Consider the following 20602-nt stretch of genomic DNA (forward strand, 5'->3'; position numbering starts at 1 on the left):
GGCCAACCCTGAGCGTGCCCACCGCGGGGGCGTGGCCTGCAATCGGCAGGGTCGTCCACACCCCCTGCACGCGTGAGGATGGCGCTGGGGCTCCACGGTGGGCACGGGGCCTCGGGGCAGGGGTTGGCCTTGGAGACCTCAGCTACGGCAACAGCAGCTTCCGGTGCAGTGGGCTCCCGCCGCTTCCTGCTCTTTCTCTACCTAGTAGGGTTTTTGGTGAGTGTACGCACGCTCTGGGGCTGAGGAAAAGCCCTGAGTCTGTGCCAGACAAGAGATACTGGAAGGGCTACTCTTACCTGGAGTTCCTGGGGATTTATACATCCCGGGCCAGGAACCTGAAGTGTGCTGTCAGGGGCTTCTTCTTGTCCTTTCAGCCCTGACCTCAAGTGTGACTCCTTGACCCAGCCGCTTTGGAGGGTGACTGCAGGTGTTATTTGCTGAGACCTACCTGTACAGGGCAGAGTACAGAAGCTGCTGGAGGCAGCTAGGATATTAGGGGACACAGGCCTGTCCTCCACAGCAGGGGTCGGGAAGTCCCTGCTGAGGAACCCCCCTCTAGACAGGTAGCCTTGAAGTTTAAAATTGGAAGTTGCCTTGAATTACGTACAACTGCCTTTTGGCAAAACGGCACATGGTTTTGTTTTGTTATAATTTATGTGCATGCGTATATTGGTTTGCCTCGTAAGTGGTCCTTTCTCTTGTAGAATGATGTCTGAGGATTTCTGTTGCTACGACAAATCACCTTGACCAAAAAGCGAGTTGGGAAGGAAAGGGTTTATTTGGCTTAACGCTTGAGTCTTGCTGAGCATCACTGAGGGAAGTCAGGACAGGAACTCAAACAGGGCAGGGTCATGGAGGCAGGCGCTGATGCAAAGACTGTGGAGGGGTGCTGCTTACTGACTTGCTTTCTGTGGCTTGCTCAGCCTGCTTTCTTATAGAACCCAGGACCAGTAGCGCAGGGAAGGGGTCACTCACCATGGGTGAGCCCCTCCCCCAATGGTCACTAAATGAGAAAATGCCCTTTAGCTGGATCTCAAGGAGGCAGTTTTCTGAGCTGAGGCTTCTTCCTCTCTGATGACTCTTGCTTGCTCCACGTTGACACAGAAAAAGCAGCCAGTACAAATGAGAAGCTTAAGAAGAACTCATTCTCCCACCATCCACCCTCCTATTAATTTAATTAATATTCATGGGGTTTCTGCTATGTGGTATGTACCCTGGAGCTCTGATGGCATAGGCAGCTTCTGCTTCCAGAGAATTCATAGTCTTAGTGGTAAGGTTAAGTTGGTAGTCTTGGGCCATTTCCAGTGCGGGGACCCTGATTCACCCTCATTCCTCTTTCAAGTCTAGGTGTGGTTGCTTGGTTCAATGGGCCTGGTTATAAGTCAGTGGATGGCAACAGCCTGAAGAAGCACCCGGTAGTATTTCCTCATCAGGCAAAGGAACCAATTAGTTGAAAGGTCAGTGGTAGAAGGCTTTGTGGCTAGTATCTGATCAGCACTGAACCGGATAGACAGGAACTTTTCTGTGGCCCGATGGAGCCTCCTATTTCTCTCCCGACTGATGGGTCTCTAGAATTAGTAGTTAGGATTAGAACTGTGTAGGTGAGAAACAGAGGCACAGTCTCGGTTTAGCTTGAAAAATATACAGCAGTTGTCAGAGGTTTTTCAATTAATATTTGCTAGAATCTTACGGAAAGCAGAATGCACCAAATGTCTGTATTTACAGAGCCAGGAGACACTGAGAACCATGCCTTAGAGAGGGCTCTGTCTACAGTGAGCTTTCAGGCTCTGAGACACAATTTCCAACTTAGGTTCCATGCCTTTAACTTAAAGCCCAAGCTGTCCCATCAGCACCCCCCACGCCCATTGTGTGTGTGTGTGTGTGTGTGTGTGTGTGTGTGTGTGTGTGATATGTGGAATTCAAAGGTAGTGAATGTGGCTTGTGCCAAAAAAGGTTGTTGGCTGCCATCCACTTGGGGTGATGCGTATCCCCAACCCACTGAGGTGCCATCCACTTGGGGTGATGTGTATCCCCAACTTACTGAGGCGCTACTGCAAAGGGCACCTAGGTTACTTGTGTCAGATGAAAAGGACTTAGGCCATCACTTGGAACATCCAGACTTTACCCAGAGGGTATCAGCAACTACCAGGAGCCAGAATTCAGACTAGTTTGAGGATTACAGAGAAATAAAGCAGTTCATACATCATTCATTACGTGCAGCCTTCCAACCCAGACTTGGATAGTCACAGCCTCTCTTCTGCTTGCCATATGCTGTGCACATGGTAAATCTAGTCTGATGTAAAATTTTGGGAAATGCAATAATATATTAAAGCGCATATCCTGAGAGAAATACATATGATTTCCAAATACTTTTTTAAAAGATTAGGGATTTTTTTGTCAATGAAAAATGTTGTAAAGAGTTTGATCGTGTGCAACTTTATATATCTTTGAAGGAGCTGATGCTGTCTTATTAAGTAACATCTAAGAGGTATTACACACAGCTTACTTATGATTTTCATAGACTTAGCAGCCCCCATAGGCTTGGCAAATGGGTTTCTGATTGGAAGAGGAAGAGCACAAGGTTAAAGAAGTCATTTGCCAAATGTTCTAGTTTTTGCTCTTGACATTTTGAGGTTTTAATTTGTTTCACGGGGCACAGTACGGTCCTTCACTTGGCTCATTTTGGTTAGCAAGCTAAGATGATGCTGTGTTGAGGGAGAATGTTTCAGGATATCTGATTATGCTTATAAAGATTGCTTTGATTGCTTTAATAAACAGCCGAATGGCCAATAGCTAGGCAGGAGGTATAGGCCGAACTTCCAGGAGAGAGAGGGAAAAGGGGAGAGATGAATCTCGGCCCAGGAGAGAGACTCAAGAGGTCATGGAGAGGAAACAGGAGGTACAGGATGGAAGAGAGCTAAACAGCCATGTGGAAGAATGCAGATGAATACAGATGGATTCATTTAAGTTCTAAGAGCTGGTTGAAACAAACCTAAGCTAAAGGCCAAGCTTATTCATAATGAATAAGAAGTTTCCATGTCATCATTTGGGGCTGGCGGTGAAAAAGAAAGTCGGTCTGCAGTGCTGAGATCGGTAACTTTGTTTCCTGTTCTCCAGACGCTTGGTCAGTTTCTGTTCTCTCTTCCCGGCCTGTAGCAGGTGGTGACAGGTCGTCTTCCTTGAGATAGCCCGCCAGCAGAGAAACACTAGGTTCCATTCCCTGTAAAAGGTCCGGGAAGCCTGACCGTATTCCTCGGTTTCCATTGGGAAATGCTGATGCGCAGGGAGAGGTTAGGAGGGCCCATCAAGCTGGCTTCCTTAAGAATGGTGGCAATGTGGAGGAGATAATGGGGCTCTGTAGAATGTGCGGGTCAGGAAGGAACTGCTCATTGTAGTAAAGGAGAAGACATTTTAGATGAAAACTTCCTGAGAAGAAGGAGTCATCTGCAGCCAGCGTTCCTGGTAAAAAATGATGTTATTTTAAATTCGCAAGGTACTAAAATAATATCGCCAGCTCTTGCTGATGAGCCTGTATTTCCATAATTACCTTAGTCTATATCAGTATTTTACCAGCATTCTGTCTTCCTCATGCTTTCCTGGGCTTGCCAGGTGTTATTGATATGTGTCAGATTTTAAAACCTAGCGTGGTGGAACATGCTTATATTATCAGTGCCCAGGAGACTGAGGAAAGAGGCCATCCTGGGCTACATAGTAAGAAAGACTGTCTGGGGAATTGTGGATGGAATAGAAAATGATTTTTAAAAACAGACTGTCTCAAAAAGTACAGGCTTTTTTAAAAAAGTCCCATTAATTCCTTTCGGTAACTGGAGGGATTTGCTTGTTTGCTTTTATTTATATTTATTTATTTTCTTTTTCGAGACAGGGTTTCTCTGTAGCTTTGGTGCTTTTCCAAGAACTAGCTCTGTAGACCAGGCTGGCCCCAAACTCACAGATATCCACCTGCCTCTGTCTCCCAAGTGCTGGGATTAAAGGCGTGCACCACCACCACTTTACTGAAGCACAAAACACTTTACCAGTGAACACAAACAGCCCCTCCGTCCATATCCTTCTCCACAGAACGAGGTGGTTTCTCAGTTCTTTCTTGCTTTGTTTCAGGGGAGGGACTTCCGTTGCCCATTCTCCTCAGGCCAATCACAAAGAAGCTGCAATACAAATGAAAACTGTTCTTGTGTGTCCAGACGGCACAGGGTTTACAGACTTACCTAGATTCTATCATACACCTGGTTTCTGTGGCCCTACTGTTATGGGTCTTCTTTGCTGAGAAGTTTAGATGTGGGTTTGATGTTTGGAATTGACTTGCAGTTTTAGAATCACCAGTTTAAGCGCGGCTAAGCTTCAGTACTAACCGGAGTCCTTTGGGTTTTGGCTTCTCACAGGATTTGTTCGGTGTCAGTATGGTTGTCCCATTGTTGAGTCTTCATGTCAAGTCCCTTGGAGTGAGTCCTATAGTTGCTGGAGTGGTGGGTAAGTGTCTAATACTGTTGATTTGCAAAGCACACAATTTCAGATCCTCTGAAATAACTCAGCCCTTGACCAGTTGTCACCCAAAAGGAGACAGGAAATGAATTGACTTTGCAGAACATCCCTTAGTATCACCCTGGAGTAAATGGGATTCATCTGTTCCCGGACCACCTGTATTCAGAAAGGCTTTGAGACTTGAGTTTTTGCCACATCCCATCCTGATGGAAACTCTGCTTCCTGGGCCTCTGGGAGTTTGGGCTGTGTATAATGAAGGTGAGGCATAGCTTCCTGTCAACAAGCATAGTTCTGGAACTTAATATGAGACCACAGGGGCAATGTATGGAAGTCATACCAGATGCAAAGGGTTTCAGTGACCTCCTTGGGAAACTAGTTCCAAACTTCCCATACCACTAGCACATCTCAGAAGCCCATGGAGTTTCTGCCCATGCAGCATGCAATTCCATCCCAAATTTATTCATTTGTGAAAGAGGCAGGAGTATCCAGGGCTTAGAACTGTGCATGCTAAATATTGAAAAAACCCATAATGCTCCCAGCCCTTGAATCCTTCACAAGTTGGAGAAGAAATCAGGCAGTTTTCTACATCACCTTGTTATAATTTGATCCCTCTCTGTTTTTTTTTTTCCCTCAAGATACGTACATTGAATTATGCTGACCATCTGGTAGCGTATAGACCTTTAGGAAAAGCCGAATGGGTCTGTTACATAATAAAGGAAGGGAAATAACTTTGTAAAACTTTGTAAGTTTGTTATATAACTAAAGCTTCTCTTTAAATTTTGTTCATTTTTAACTGTTCTGTGTTGTTGCTGTTTCCATGTATTATTTGCGGCATTTCCATTTACGAATGTAATGGACTCACTTATGCTCTCATCTCTAAAATGCTTCATACACACACACACACACACACACACACACACACACACACACATGAATGATGAGCTGGTGTTAAAAATTCAGCACTCAGTCCTGTTTTTCAGGATTTCGGTTTTTACTAAGACCAGCACTAGGTTCAGGGTCCCTAAGACTGGCCCTTGCCGTCCTTCTGCTTATTCTCGCTTTTATTTTGAAGGCTTTTAAAAAATTTGCAGAGAGGTGTAGAGCAATTTAGCTCCCCTTCCCCTTAGTTTTCTGCTGATTCCTCCCTGATTGTTGCCACAGTCGTCTAGCCACACCCAGCTGCCTTCCCTAACCTTACTGATTGTCTTGCAGGCTCCTCTTATGGCTTTTTGCAGTTCTTCTCCAGCACCTTTGTGGTAAGTTAACATCTTTAGTACGTTATCCTCCATCCAGTACCTCCGTGGTACATCATCATCCATCCAGTACCTCCGTGGTACATCATCATCCATGCAGTACCTCTGTGGCACGTTATCCTCCATCCAGTACCTCAGTGGTATGTTATCCTCCATCCAGTACTTCCGTGGTATGTTATCCTCCATCCAGTACCTCCGTGGTACATCATCATCCATCCAGTACCTCCGTGGTACATCATCATCCATGCAGTACCTCTGTGGCACGTTATCCTCCATCCAGTACCTCAGTGGTATGTTATCCTCCATCCAGTACTTCCGTGGTATGTTATCCTCCATCCAGTACCTCCGTGGTACGTTATCCTCCATCCAATACCTCTGTGGTGCATCATCATCCATGCAGTACCTCTGTGGCACGTTATCCTCCATCCAGTACCTCCGTGGTATGTTATCCTCCATCCAGTACCTCCGTGGTACGTTATCCTCCATCCAGTACCTCTGTGGTGCATCATCATCCATGCAGTACCTCTGTGGCACGTTATCCTCCATCCAGTACCTCCGTGGTATGTTATCCTCCATCCAGTACCTCCGTGGTACGTTATCCTCCATCCAGTACCTCTGTGGTACATCATCATCCATCCAGTACCTCTATGGTACGTTATCCTCCATCCAGTACCTCCGTGGTACATCATCATCCATCCAGTACCTCTGTGGTACATTATCCTCCATCCAGTACCTCTATAGTATATTATCCTCCATCTAGTACCTCTGTAGTACATTATCCTCCATCAAGTTCTGCTCTATCTGGCAGCCCATCTCCAGCACATAGTCACATACCACTGGGGATCATACACATGGTGCTTATAAACTGGGAGGCTTGAGGGTTACTGAGTAGTGGATGTACAGATGGTTAGAAGATAGGAGGAAGACTAGAATCCTGTCCTCTGCCCTTCTTTGTCCTATGGGAAGTTGTGTGCTTCAAAGACTCAAATGGCGTCTTCTGCAAGGCACACTGAGCCACTAGTACACCTTGGGAAGGAGAATTACATTTACAATATGCCATCCCTGTGATCTAGGGATGATTTTTGTACTGGAGAAAAGAACGTAAACAGAATTTACCACCTACATTATTCATTTTACGTAATCGACATCAGTCAAACCCGCCTGCATTTATAGCATTCTGTATGGAAGTGTGTACACTGAGCTAAGTTCCTCGTATATGAGAGCACTCAGCAGAAACCACTCTAATGTATCGGTTAGATCCAAAATATGGAGTAGGGGGATTTGGTTTTCTCCCTCTTCCTGGCCATTCGGTACTGTGCAATCCAGAGACTGTCATTGAGCATCCCTGACTGTCTCCCTAAACCAGCCCACTGGGCATGCTGGAGACCCCAGGGTCCATCAGTTGGGAGTTCATAGCCATCTACTTATTCTCACAGATTGACAGCCATGGCTGATTGAAGCAGCAGGCAAGCATCTCACATTTAATAGACTTGTGTTTTCCTTATTGCTTCCTTGTTAAGGGATAAGTAAATTTAGAAAAAAAATGCATAGGATTCTGTAATAAATTGTTAAATAGGTAAATAATTACTCCCAGGTTTATCTTTCATTTAAGTTTTAAGACCCTAAACTTGTAGGTACTGAAGAGAGGATTCAGCAGTTGGGAGCAATTTCAGAGGACCCAGGCCTCAGCTATTAGCATTAAATGACAGACAGTTCAAAATTGCCTGGCCTGGAAATCCATTTGCAGGGAATACAATCTCTCTCTGTCTTTTTTTTTTTTTCTTTTGAGACAGGTAGTCTATGTGTAACTGTTTGTGTCCTGGAAATCCCTAGGTAGACCAGGTTGGTCTTGAACCTGCAGAGATTTGTCTGCCTCTCAAGTGCTGGGAGTAACATCATGTGCCTCTATGCCTAGCCCAATCCAATGCCTTTTGTCCTCAGACATTGTGCCCACAAGTGATACAGGCATCTATACAGGGAAAACACTCAGGCACATAAAACAAAAATAAGTACATCTTTTAAAATGTTCAATTTACATAACACTCAAGTTTATTCTCATTTGACTTTGTAACATTCCAGTTCCTAACTCCCTTTTATAATTGAAGGAAGTTAAGACTCACAGGCTTTACGTAATTTGACTCTATCATCTAAACTCAGATTCTAGAATTAAGTTATGTTACTTTTTCCCTAAAAGTCACCAGCCATTACTTTGCTGGTGGGAGAAGATGAGCAGCAGGGCTGTGACATAGTGATGTAGTGCCTCTTAGTGTGCCAGGCCACCCTAGGCTCTCCTCTGCACAGTCCTCTGCACGGTCCTCTGCACGGTCAATAAACAGAGGGATGCCTAGAGCCGCCTGTCAGGCACCATGTGTGTCTCACACTCATGTGAGGAAAAGATGTAGGGAATATTAACCAATCCTCCACTGCTTCATTTGGAAATTCCATCCCAAAGTCTTCCTGTGTCTGGATCTCAGATCTCAGGGCAGACAATGGTGGTGCAGGCTAGTCCTCCAAAGCGCCTCTCCTCCCTCCTGCTGGCCTCTGGCTTCCTAGGATGAAGATCAGGTCTAGGGAGTGATAAGTGATCAGGGTTGAACCCAGGGTGTAGAACTCTCTGATTATACCACTAACCGATGACACAAGGTGGTCCCATGCCCGGAAGAATGTGGAGCCATCTCTGAAACCCTCTGAAGTAAAGACTGGGAAAAGGGATTGATAGCATTTGTAGGATGTTTGTATTAGGGCAGGATTTACCATTGGAACGTTTTACAGAGCACCGTGAAGACTTAGTAACTGTTTCTATCTTTAAATTCACATTTGGAATTCCGAAGGTGAACAGGTGTGTTTGGCTTTTGGCAAGAAGAGAGGTGGGCTGAGGTTCCGTGGTTAACTGGAGATGGTGGGGAGTGTGGCTCTTCACTAAATCTCGAGGGAAGCAGGACACAGTGCCAGTCCCCTTCCAGCAAGGGTGAAGGAAGTTCTCTCTAACTCTCCTGTAGCTTACAGAGCTGCTCAGGTCCCACACCTTGGTGATGTACTAACCTGGAGGGGGAGAAGGAAGAGCTAACAGGCTGACTAAGCCCCAGGCAGGGATTTGGTACACTCTGATTGGCGCTTCATCCTGCTACAAGGCTGGCTATATTTTTAGCTGGAGTGTGGCTGTGAGGGAAGGGAGGAAGTATAAGAACAATTAGAGAGCTGGCCTGGACCCCTGCCCACCTTGCCTTCCACCCTGGGCAGGACCATCCTCTCTGGGCCCTCTTTCTCCCACTCTGGCCTGTGCTTGCATAGATTTGGGACCATGAAGGTTGTTTTTTTTTTTTTTTTTTTTTTTTTGCCTATTTACTTTCTTTTTCAGTATTTTTTTAAACAACCTAGTTTCTGGGGAGTGTAGCTGCATAAAACAATAAAAATGAAGACAAAAATGAGAAAATGAGGCTTTGGAATTTAGCCTGGCATTTCTCCTTCCAGTGAATCTCTCAGCTACTAGATCTTCAGGCATCTTGTTGGATGTGGCATTTTTGTGTCACTCACCTTGTGGGATGGGCTAGAGAAAGTAGCATGTGTGGTACATGCCATGGCAGGACCGTATCCCTATCCCGCTCCCTGGCATGTCCATGGCCCATATTGTCCTGGTGTCTGTATGGTGGTGGTTGCTATTGGAGACCTTTGCTTGTTCCTGTCAGGGCTGCTGGAGTGATATGGTTGGAAGACGGTCCTCCCTGCTGGCGTGCATTCTGCTCAGTGCCCTGGGTTATCTCCTACTTGGAGTGTCCACCAACGTGTTCCTGTTTACTCTGGCTAGAGTCCCTACGGGTGAGTTCTTTCCCACCCCCCCAGAAGTAAATTTCTCTATAGAAACCTGAGCCTGCTTAATAATACCTCTTCGGTAAGAGCTTAGCTTCAGAGGCCAATGGCTGTAGTTGTGACAACAGTAACCATTTGAGCAGTGGCTGCCGTTTATTAAGCATTTACTATTGGCAGACCGTCTGGTAGCTTACGCAAAGCTCCCACCATAGCTCAGGTCAGAGCCTATCAGAGATTCGTTAGTGTGCATGACTCTGCCGCACCTGACCCGTCTCTTCCCCGTCGCCCTCCCTCCCCACGTCTGTTCAGACAATTAAGAGCATGTGAGATGTCTTTTGGCCCGCACTGTGATTCGCTCTGAGGCAGCTCAGTGGTGCAGCCCTCTGGAAACCAGACTTCTGCCTGAAGGAGAGTCTGCATTTCTACATGCGGAGGACCTGCAGCTGACCCCCTCCCTCCAGACTGCTCTTGACTGTTGCTGACACCGTGGAATTGCTGTCATCTTTCCCTGAGATGTTTTACCCACTCTTGGAAACCGCACTGTTAGGTGTGCAGTACGTGGGAACCGCTATGGAAACTGTATCCCTCCTTGTCTTTCGTAGCGTCCAGAGGCCCGCATCTCACCAGTTTTCTTTCCCTAGCTAGTGTAGCATGGACAGACGTCGTGACCCTAGTCACAAGGCCCTCATTAAGTCAGCTACTTGTTCCACGCTAACACCCCGGAGAGCAGAGCGCACCACCACTAGCAAAAACGTCATGCCATTTCTCTGACCTGCACTCAGAACGTGAAAGCTGTGGAGGCACCTCCCACGTTTAAATCAGCGGTTTTGCTGTCGGCTTTACATTTACAAGTTCTGTAAGTGTGGTCCACGATCCTCACACACCCCAGCACTCCATTCAAGATTATAGTTAGTGCCTGTTGACACGCACCTTTGTGTGCACTTACGCTCTTGTTTGTGCGCAGTGCCCCTCTCAGGACTTCACCTCACCGTACTCCACCATTCTCTCTCACCTCCTCTTCCGAGTTCTCTACAAACTTTGTAGGGAGGCGAGTGAGAACCTAAATCTGTTTGCAAAGCAGGTAGAGATTTAAGAGGAGGGCAGGGGATTATCTTCCCTTGGTATGAGTGGCCCAGTCCAAACAGCCGTGTTTCTAATGCATGGACATCGTGGTCTTTGCAAACAGGAGTCATACTAGATTCCTTCATGCCCCCACCTGACCCTCCCAGTGTCTGGGGATCATGAAGGAGAGGGAGGGCTGGGAATGTTGCCAGGCTTCTGCTTTTGCGGTGGGTTGTAGACTCGGATCCTATTACCCCGATGTTGTGCCTGCACTAGGCATCTGTTCTTCCGTTCCCAGCCTCTAAAGAGCTCTGCCCTCACCCAGTAGTCCTTCCATGACAAGGTGAACCCAGCATGGCTATGATTTCAAAGAAATGCATGAAATCCTTTAAAGAGGTCCTGAAATTTTTTCTCCCAGCCCTTCTTCGTACTTCAGAGAACAAGGCTAGAGAGACGCTAAGTAATTCTAAAAGGGATCTGTAAGTTTGTTCCCAGAAGAGCTGCCCAGTGTGTCCTGTGCACATATTCTCATTCTGAGCCAGAAACTTGGAATACACTTGGCAGCACCATGCTGGGCCAAGCAAGATCTCCTAAAGAGTCTGGCGGAGGCCACTGTGTTGAGTCACAGCTTGGAATGATGGGCAGCGATCTGCAGGGAGCTTATACTAGCTTATATTACATGCCGACCAAAGTGGCAGGTGACCCATTCCCAGGGTCTGTCAGTCTGATCCTAAGTATTTCTCACATGTACGTCAGATAATCCTCTGTAGCAAACAGTCATGCTGAAGCCATCGGGTAGTTGGCAGACAAATTCACAAGTCTTAGACTAGTAGGAAGCAGTTGGCCTTGGTTAGATGAAGCCACCATCATGTGCACTGGTGTCTTACGAGGGTGTGGCAGTTGGTGTTGGTTAGATGGAAATGCCTCATGTTCCTCCTCACATGTATCCTCTCCGCTACCCCTGCCCATATCCCTCATTACCTCCTAATACATTCTCTATATTCTACCCCAAGAAAAACCCATGTTCCACAAGGGTGGATTTAGCGATTTGTGTTTGTTTTGTTGTTGCTGTTTCGCTCCATTTGGTTAGCTCGTTGCTTTATCCACAGGTTGAGATCAGTAGTGGCATAGGGTAGGTGTGCAGTAATAGTTTGCAGCGAGGGAGGGAGAAGGCATGCTCGCCAGGTAACTATGAGGAAGCCACCCCATTGTGTGGTTAAGGGTTTCATTATAGGTAAAAGAGAGAAAATATCCAGAGAAGACAGGGAGAGACGTAGGCTGGAGGTTCCAGGAGAATGGGGGAGAATAGTGGAGATAGTAAGATAGCAAGAGAGAGCGAGTAGAGGAGAATAAAGGACAGCAAGAGATAGAGAAGAAGGGACAATACAGTGGGAAGAGTGGGGCCCTGGGGAAAACCCTGCCATTCGCAGGACAACGAGGGAAGTAGGTGCTGGCATGAACTTTGGTGTGTCTAGCAGGTGCTTACGGTACCGAGGAAACCTGGAGGCCAGCATGGGATTTGAATATGAACCATAGGAAGCCATGTGTCCCTTCTGCCAGAAGTAAGGAAATGACTCCTTTGGCAGATGGGAACTTCTTCACAAGTCACTTTTATTTAACTGCCAGAATTCTTCCTGTAGCTCATGTTGAGCTCATGGATGGATATTTGGAATGCCGAGACCTAACAGCCACCAGGAATTTCAAATGGATAACAAGGAATGGTTGGGGTGTCATTACAAGATAGAGCCAAGCTGAAGTCTAAGGCACTCAGTGCTAGAGACAAGGTGACCAACCATTATTGACTCTGGCTTTGGATTACATGAGTTCTGCCCGCCGTAGTGGTCCAGAGAAAAAGCTAGCAAGGATTCCACTTGGGGCAGGGAGGAAGGGTAGCGCAGAGGGGTCAGCCCCTCCAGAGTGCAGACAGTTACAGAGCACATTTCTTCTCCCTTGCAGGTATTTTTAAACACACCCTCTCCATCTCCAGGGCACTGCTTTCTGACCTGGTCACAGAGAAGGAGCGACCCCTGGTCCTGGGACAGTTCAACACAGCCTCAGGCGTGGGCTTCATCCTGGGCCCTGTGGTTGGCGGGTATCTGACGGAGCTGGACGGTGGATTCTACGTGACGGCTCTCATCTGCTGCTCGGTCTTCCTTCTCAATGCTGGTGAGTTAAGCACATGCATGCTTCTTGTGATTTTTATTAATACAGAATGGGCCCATTGATGGCTAGGGGAATGGCTCAGGGATGAAGAACTCTTCCTGCCCTCACAGAGGACCAGAGTAGGATTCCCAGCAGCTGTTGTATTGGTGGCTCACAGCTCTCTGTAACTTGAGCTCCAAGGAATGTGGTATCCCTCTTCTGACCCCATGGGCCTCACTGTGCAAGTACAACTCATACAGACACATACACTCACACACCCATTAATAAAATAATATCACTAATAATAGACTAGGCAGAGTCATTGTTCAAGAACGAATGTTCATTTGAAGGTGCTCCCTGCTGCTCCCAGTGACCAGAGGAGTTTGTGTCCCCACCAGCACTGTGTGGGCTTCCCTTCCTTCTGCATCCCAACTCTTACTGTTTTTTTAGCTGTGATCATCCAATTAGAGGAGGAGGGAGCATCCTACTGTGGCTTTGACTTGAACGTCTGTTTGTTGATGATGTTGGGTACCATTTTGCTGACCATTTGATGGAGAAGCATATAGTCTTTTGCTAAATCTTGTTTTATTTTGTTTTGTCTTTGTGCTGTTGAGTTGTATATCTAATATATTAACTTTAAAAAATACTTTATGAAAGTTTAGTCACTATGATATTATTATACATGTGAAATACTTTGGATCTAATATAAAACATAAGTAGGCCAGGCCATAGGCAACAGTGCAAAATGGCAAATTTTGATGATTTTCCCAATCTCCTATCTGGGAAACACTTATTCTTCAGATGAATTAGTTTTATAATTTAATTGTTTAAGAATCCCATACATTATATTTCGAGGAAATTCATCACTCCCAAGAAACACTCCCCTATTCCATACTCAACCAGCTTGTGTCTTCATTGAAAAAAACAAAACATTAGTGCTGCCTGAATGCTCTTAAGTGTGTCAGTGCACTGGAGGGTGTTAGACCTACCAGGGGCCGCACTCCTAGGGTAAACTCTGTCTCTCTCCTGGCCGGCAGAAGTCACCAGTAGCTGCTCACCTGAAGTGGGACTTTGTGCCCACCTCCCTCCTCAACGCTGGGGTTTTGTCCAACTTAATATTAACTTTTTTATCATCAGATACTGGAGCTGGAAATAACAGCAATTCTTTACATTGCCCTTTGCCTTCAGAGACTGTTTCTCCTGCTATGCGGAAGGGCTTTGGTTTGCTCTAGGTTTGCTGCCCCTTGTGCTTTGGTTGCCTGTCCTCCTGGTAGCATACCCAGAAACGCCAATGCCAAGCCCAGTTCTCAGAAGCCACCTGCCCCCCCCCCCGTTTCCTTCATCTTTAATCTATTTCGAACTCATTTTTGTGTGTGGCATAAGACAGGGACCAATTCCATTATCTTGCACGATGTGTATTATCTTAGTTATTATAAGTTATATGAAAACATCTCTATTTTTAATAGAGCTGTTAAGTTTTTCAATAAAATATGGAAGATTAAAACAGCAGCTATACATTTTCCTGCCACAATCCCCTAAATGCCCCCTTTTCGGCGTCATGGCTTCATTTATCCTTCATGGTGATGGCAATGCCATGGTGCCTCTGCCAACTGCACCGCCGCCTTCCTGGTCTACCTCACGCAGGTGGCTCCCACAGGAAGGCTTTGCACCGAGTTCGTCCTCTGCTAGGCACATATTATTTTCATGTGTCTCTCCCAGCTCTCGTCCTCTGATCCTTCTCTTCTCAGTCATTCACCTCACTTGTCTTTGCCTCTTCATTCTGAACAAAACCAGACAAGGGTCCTTCATAGCACTTCCAAAATTCCGTTACTCTTTCCGTTTCATGCTTTTTTAAAATATTGTTTAAAAGTACATTTGCTCTTTGGGCTGACAAGGGAGGGAGACTTGATTGGGGGAGGGGGAGGGAAATGGGAGGCGGTGGCGGAGAGGAGGCAGAAATCTTTAAAAAATAAATAAATAAAAAGAAATTCCAAACCCCATACAAAACTATGTACACAAGAAACAGATGTCAAAATAAAGTTAGAATTACAATAAGCATAAAAAAATAAAAGTACATTTTAATTAAAATATAATTAGATCTCTTCCCCCTTCGCTTTCCTCCTCCCAGCCCTTCCATGTCCCCTCTGCTCACTGTCAAAATGATAGCAGCTTCTTTTGGATTGCTATTGACTGGCGTGCATGACTGCGTGTTTGTGTGTGGCAAATTCTTGCATGAGGACACAACTGACCTGGTGAAGGTGGTGACTGTTTTGTTTGGAGAACTATGTTCTATATCTTTGGAGCCCAGTAAAAGTGCTGCTTGGAATTCGGCCTCATGAACATGTAGACAGATGTGGGTCTATTAGGAATGTGGAGTTGCATGCATTCCCAGCCACAATGAATGACATACGAGAGATCTCTTTCTCGCCACTTTAAACATGTGGGACTAGGCATGCTGAGGCAATGCAGGGCATACCAAAGACATGGGGAAATGACCAGGCTAGGTACAGAGTCCTGGTGCCTTCACCTGGGCAGCCTCTGGTTTTCCCATTCTGGGACTGCCCTCAGACCTTCTGCTCTAACCGGTGCTTTTCCAGCTAGGAAAGCAGGCTGTGGTACCTACCAGACTCACACTCATTTCCTGCCTCGCTGTTTATTCATGCAAATGTTAGAGTGTCTCTTTTGTTTTCTCACCTACTGTGCGCTAGCAGAACTCATGCCTTGCTACAGGAACCAGGGAGACTTTGCACAGAAGCAGTTTTACCCAAGCATCATCATCATCATCATCATGATTTTGAGACAAGGTCTCTTGTAGCCCAGGTTAACCTCCAAGTTGTTATGTAGCTGAAGATGACTCTGATCCTCCTGCCCCTGTCCCCTGGATGCTGGGATTCCAGGTGTGTGTCACCATCTCCACTTCATGTTGGGATAGAACCGGGGCCTTGTGCACACTAGACAAGCATTCTATTAACTAAGCTGCACCCTCAGCCCCTTATTTTATTCTTTTAATTCTACTCTTATTCTGAGACTCTCAACAGTACTTTTTTTGTGTTTTTATGAGAATTCCTTGATAAAATGGCCCTCTTAAAGGTAAGAGTGTGCTGAAAAACCACCAAGGTCTATGATTAATTGCGGTTCCTTTTTTGTCGTGAAAGTGTTCCTGACTGAAATTGTTACACAGTATTGGACAAAGCCATGTACTCATGCGGCTGTTGAAAACAACGTGAAGCACCCATTGGGTCAGACTGAACTCGGAGTACAGAAAGACCATTAAAAGATATGCTTGGAAAAATGTCTTAAAATAGGGAACATGAGCTCAACTCTAAGGAATTTTCTGAGCATGGATGGCTAAGAGTTCCTTAAAAGACTCAAGGCAGAAGCATGCCAGTCTAGGGGTCAGTGGTTGGCTTGTCTGAATGGCGATCTTACCTGCTGCCTAAGGCTGGGTGGGTGTCATGGTCCCTGTGCATGGCACTCTGTGGTTTTGTGGGTGTGATCTATGAAAACACCTGGTGGCCCCAGGTGGAGAAGAAGCCAGCTGGTGTTTTCTGATAGCCACTGCTTTCCAGCTCTCTCTCCTGGCCGTTGGCCACAGCCCATCATGGCTGTTCTAGCATCCTGTCCCTCTGTCAGCTTGGCCCTTACATTGTAAGCCATTGCCCATTGACTTGTCTGAATCTCCATTTATGGGCTTTATGAAGGCAGGGTTTTCACAGAGCTTTGGCTGGTCTATTTGTGCATTCCTGATGTCAGTAGCACACTGTAAAAGCACTCTGTAAACTGTGTGTGCTCATACGATTGGACAGATGAGTGGACAGGGAGTTGGATAATTAGGAAGTTTGCTGAGAAAAGCATTTATATGTGTACTAATGAATGTAAGAACATCGCTACAAAGTGATGGGACAGGAGAAGCCAGCACCCGAGCTGGGAAGACGGACTGTTTTGTGTGTAGTTTCAGTAGATTTTATAGAGCTCAAGAGTCCATTGCAGGGGTTCTGGTGCCACTGCAGAACTGTGGGAATGGTGGGGAAGCTGGAATCAAGAACCAAGTAAATGTAGTATAAAGTGCAGGTGAGTGATCTCATACAATACTCCAGTACAATACGGAGCCACCATCAGAATTAAGCACACTGGCCGCGTTAACGGGTCTCTTGCCGTGTTATTAGGTCTCGTTTGGGTGTTGCCTTGGAGAGAAACAACCCTCAAGAGCGCAGAGGATGCTTGGAGCTCTGATGAGAAGCACGCTACAGTGCCCAGAGAGTCAGCAGGTGCTCCAGAGGGAGCAGCCACCCCCGCTAAGGCCAGGAGGAGCGAGAAGAAAGTGCAGAAGCCCTGGCTTGAAGTCGTGTCGGCCTTGAAGGACATGAAGAGCCTCCTCTTTTCTGCACTGTGGGACATATTTCTCGTGCGCTTGCTGATGGGGGTGGCTGTCATGCTGTACTACAGTAATTTTGTCTTGGCCCTGGACGAGCGTTTCGGGGTGCGACCGAAGACCACCGGGTATCTCATCAGCTACACCAGTGCCCTGGGCACCCTGGCTGGCTTCGCCGTGGGGCCCATTCTCCGACTCTACAGGCACGACTCCCACATGGTCCTGCTGCACTCCAGTGCCCTCACCTGCTCGCTGCTGCTGCTCTACTCCGTGGCCAGCACCATGCATGTGGTGGTCCTTTCCTCCACGCTTCTGTCCTTCTCCACCTCCATCGGGAGGACCTGCATCACTGACCTCCAGCTGAGTGCCGGCGGGGCCCAGGCCAGCGGCACCGTCATAGGTGTGGGCCAGTCCGTGACCGCAGTGGCTCGTGTCATCGCTCCTCTCCTCTCGGGAGTTGCCCAGGAGCTCAGCCCCTGCGGGCCCCCAAGCCTGGGTGCTGCGTTAGCCCTGGTGGCGGTTTTAATCATGTCACGAAACAAACCTCATTCCAGTGGGCACGGGAATGAGAAACTAAAACCGGAGTAGGGCGGATCGGGAGCACATAGAGAAGCTGAGTTAGAAGCGGGCAAATCAGGGACAAAGACTGGTTGATCAGAAGGGCGTGACTTCAGGGAGGGCACCTCGTCTAAATGCAGTCGTGGCTGCGGCCAGCCCTAGCCTGCACAGGGATACCAGCAGGACCACCTCCAGTCAGCCACAGACAGGAAAGTTTAGGTTGAGCACAGCTCGGCCCAGCATCCCATCGGTATTCAAAGCTTACCTGAATGGCTTCTCTTCCCACCTGGGCCAGTAGAGTAAACATTTGCTTCCTGGAAAGGCAGCAGCTGCAAAGAGGTGAAAATAATGGTGGGAGGGGCAACTGGCTTGAGGGAGGATGGAAGAAGCAATGTCCCAGTGAAATAGAGCTGCCAAGTTCATCTCATGTTGGTCAGTTTGGTGCAATGCAGATTTTCTGTTAAACCCAGAAGCCAAAAGTTGCTTCCCTATCAAAATCCCAGAGACTGGAGGAGCCGCTTTATTTAAATCAAGCTGTTGCTTTCTCCTCTGGTAAAATCTCAGACGCTGAACTCACCCCCAGACACATAGATGCACAGGCCTTTCAAGGCCAGATGTGGGGTTTTAAACACTGGTGGTCATTTCCCATGGGTGCGAGGGACAGGTGAGGGCTGACATACTTAACTCGTTTTGATTAAAGTAAAAGCTAGGGACTGCGCTGTTTTTATAGCTAACTGAACACCCCCCCCAACCACACACACACACACACTTATGCTTGCACTGTGGTAAACCACCTTTTCTGCCCCTCATGAACCAGTCTGCGTTAGAGAGCAGCAGCTCTCCGGGGGACATTCTCTGCTCTTTGGGACCAAGTCTCTTTGGACTTTGAGAAGATCTCTGATCTGGAAGCTTGGGCTCTGAGGAATTGGGTCCTTGTGGTGTTAACATGCTGGCTGGTAGTGAAGGGAAAACAAGAGTGCTGTTGGCATAAACGTTCTACACAGAGAAAGAATCAAGGCCATCCCAAACCAGGGAAAGACAGGCTCTCCTGGGGCTTTTGAAAGGCATTGATTTGCTTTATTTCATTTGACTCTGGTGCCTGGGAAGAGCTAGGTTGATTAATGGGAGTGTGGATGTGTCCTTCCCTGTGACTTTAAGCCACCACTGTCCCAGCACCCAAGAGACGCCCAGAAGCGTCTCTGCTTCACAGACTCACATGGGCCAGCCGGTTGACCACTGGGGTTCCATTGATTGTTTAGGAACATTACTTAGGGGCCCGCCTTCTCACAAACACCCCAAATTCACATTCCTTTTAATCCTCCTGATTATCCCACTAGTATATTTTGCCCATTTTTACCCTAACATAGTACGTAATAGTGAGTGGCATTTCAATGCACTAATATTTTCTAACTCTAATGTTTACTATTTATAAATCAAAAGAAGGTGTTTCCGTAGTTTTAGAAGTTGTAGGTAGGATAAACTCAAATATTTATGACAGTTGAAAATACTTTTCAACTTTTCCTCTTTGGCTACAGAAAAAAAAAAAACATTCTGTTTAAAGTTGTTTCCACTGTGAGTTTAACACAGGAGCTAAAAACTCTTAAGAGACCAAAGCATGGTATGAATGGCCATGCCCTCGTGCAGCATCTGAGTGTCTTGAAGACTGGGCTCAGAAGGACAATAGTGAATGGTTATTATGAGGTAATGAAGTAAGGTTTCAGAAGTGTTCTCCAAAGACTGTTTGCACTCTCAGAGACAGTGGGTTTTTTGTTTTGTTTTGTTTTTGTTTGTTTGTTTTACAAATGCTTATGGTAGCCATGTTTGTTTCTTAAAACCATAGCACTTTATTATTTAAGTTGACTCTGTAAAATCCATGAGGCTTTAAAATTAATAAGAGGCACCGAGAGCCTGAAACCCAGCATCAGCCCAGTATCTGGAGAAACGCTGGTAGCCTCCAATAGTGACTCTAGTCATTTGTTGATCTGGTGGCTGTTTGTCTGATTGTTTGTTTGCTCTCCATCGGTCAATGTGTTCTCACATTTCATCTTGTCTGCTGTCCCGTCCAGAGTGTGGTCCATGGACCACCATGCCCTGCGATATGTCCAGGATCCAGCCCCAGTACATTCCTGCCAGGGACCACTCTGAGGAGCTGGCTGGCTGATTTGTTTACACAGAAAGCCTTGGTGGCCACTGGTGAATGGCATTTATGTTTCATGGAATAAAATCTCAGGGAAATTAAATCTTATTGGTTAACCTTTGTGTTTTGTTCTTTAAAGTCTCTTACATGACGTTCACAATCTTTTGTAAGGTTGAGCCACACAAATCTGTTTCTGTATAAGTGAAAAATACCTTCATATAGTTTAACTTGGAGCTGCATGGAAATTTGCTTTAGAGATATGGAGTGTTTATGAAGGGAGCTACCCCTGCCCCGCATGCCAGCCACAGGTGAATGCCGTGCAACAGGGCTCCCATGAAGCCCCATGTTTCAGAAGGTATGACTTTCCTACAAAGCAGAAGGTGCCCAGCTCAGTCAGAGGGATGAGAAAAAGATGGGGACAAGGGAGACATTTTTTTGAAGGCTCAGCCCTAAACTGATTGGCCTGAACACTGACCTGTGCATCGTACTTTCTGGAGCCCACCAAAGGGGGCGAGATAATGCAGGTTCTCTCCCTAGCTGCATGCCTTGACCCCCAAGGTCCAGACATTTAACACTCTTAGGATGGAGAATCACTGGGGAGAATCTGAAGAGGGCCGGGGAGCTCACTTGCCATGCTCGGTAGAATAGTTTTATGGCTGATATGGACCACTGCTCCCAAACACATGATTTTAGTAAGATCATCTGGCTGGAGTAGGAGGTACATAGATGCTGAGACGAAAGCAGTGTGGACATGATACAGTGATCCATGTGAGC

At 46.6% G+C, this 20602-nt stretch overlaps 1 protein-coding gene across 1 annotated transcript; it reads left to right on the forward strand.

The window, feature by feature from the left end:
* The first annotated feature begins 59 nt into the window (after nucleotides 1-59).
* Nucleotides 60-19917, forward strand: Mfsd9 (major facilitator superfamily domain containing 9). The gene is made up of 6 exons (XM_050134755.1): nucleotides 60-216; nucleotides 4398-4485; nucleotides 5710-5753; nucleotides 9437-9566; nucleotides 12576-12785; nucleotides 16928-19917. Exons 1-6 carry the CDS (start codon nucleotides 79-81, stop codon nucleotides 17719-17721), a joined length of 1404 nt encoding a protein of 467 aa, XP_049990712.1. The 5' UTR covers nucleotides 60-78; the 3' UTR covers nucleotides 17722-19917.
* The last annotated feature ends 685 nt before the right edge of the window (nucleotides 19918-20602 follow it).

Source organism: Alexandromys fortis, unplaced genomic scaffold (genome assembly GCF_014885135.2).
Source record: "Alexandromys fortis isolate MF-2015 unplaced genomic scaffold, M_Fortis_MF-2015_v1.1 scaffold_20, whole genome shotgun sequence".
NCBI lineage: Eukaryota > Metazoa > Chordata > Mammalia > Rodentia > Cricetidae > Alexandromys > Alexandromys fortis.

What these genes read in the sequence shown, in the direction of transcription:
- Mfsd9 (XM_050134755.1), top strand. Translation starts at nt 79, where the DNA reads ATGGCGCTGGGGCTCCACGGTGGGCACGGGGCCTCGGGGCAGGGGTTG. An exon ending in TATAGTTGCTGGAGTGGTGG is followed by an intron (nt 4,486 to 5,709) that starts GTAAGTGTCTAA and finishes ATTGTCTTGCAG; the next exon opens with GCTCCTCTTATGGCTTTTTG. An exon ending in TCTGGCTAGAGTCCCTACGG is followed by an intron (nt 9,567 to 12,575) that starts GTGAGTTCTTTC and finishes TCTCCCTTGCAG; the next exon opens with GTATTTTTAAACACACCCTC.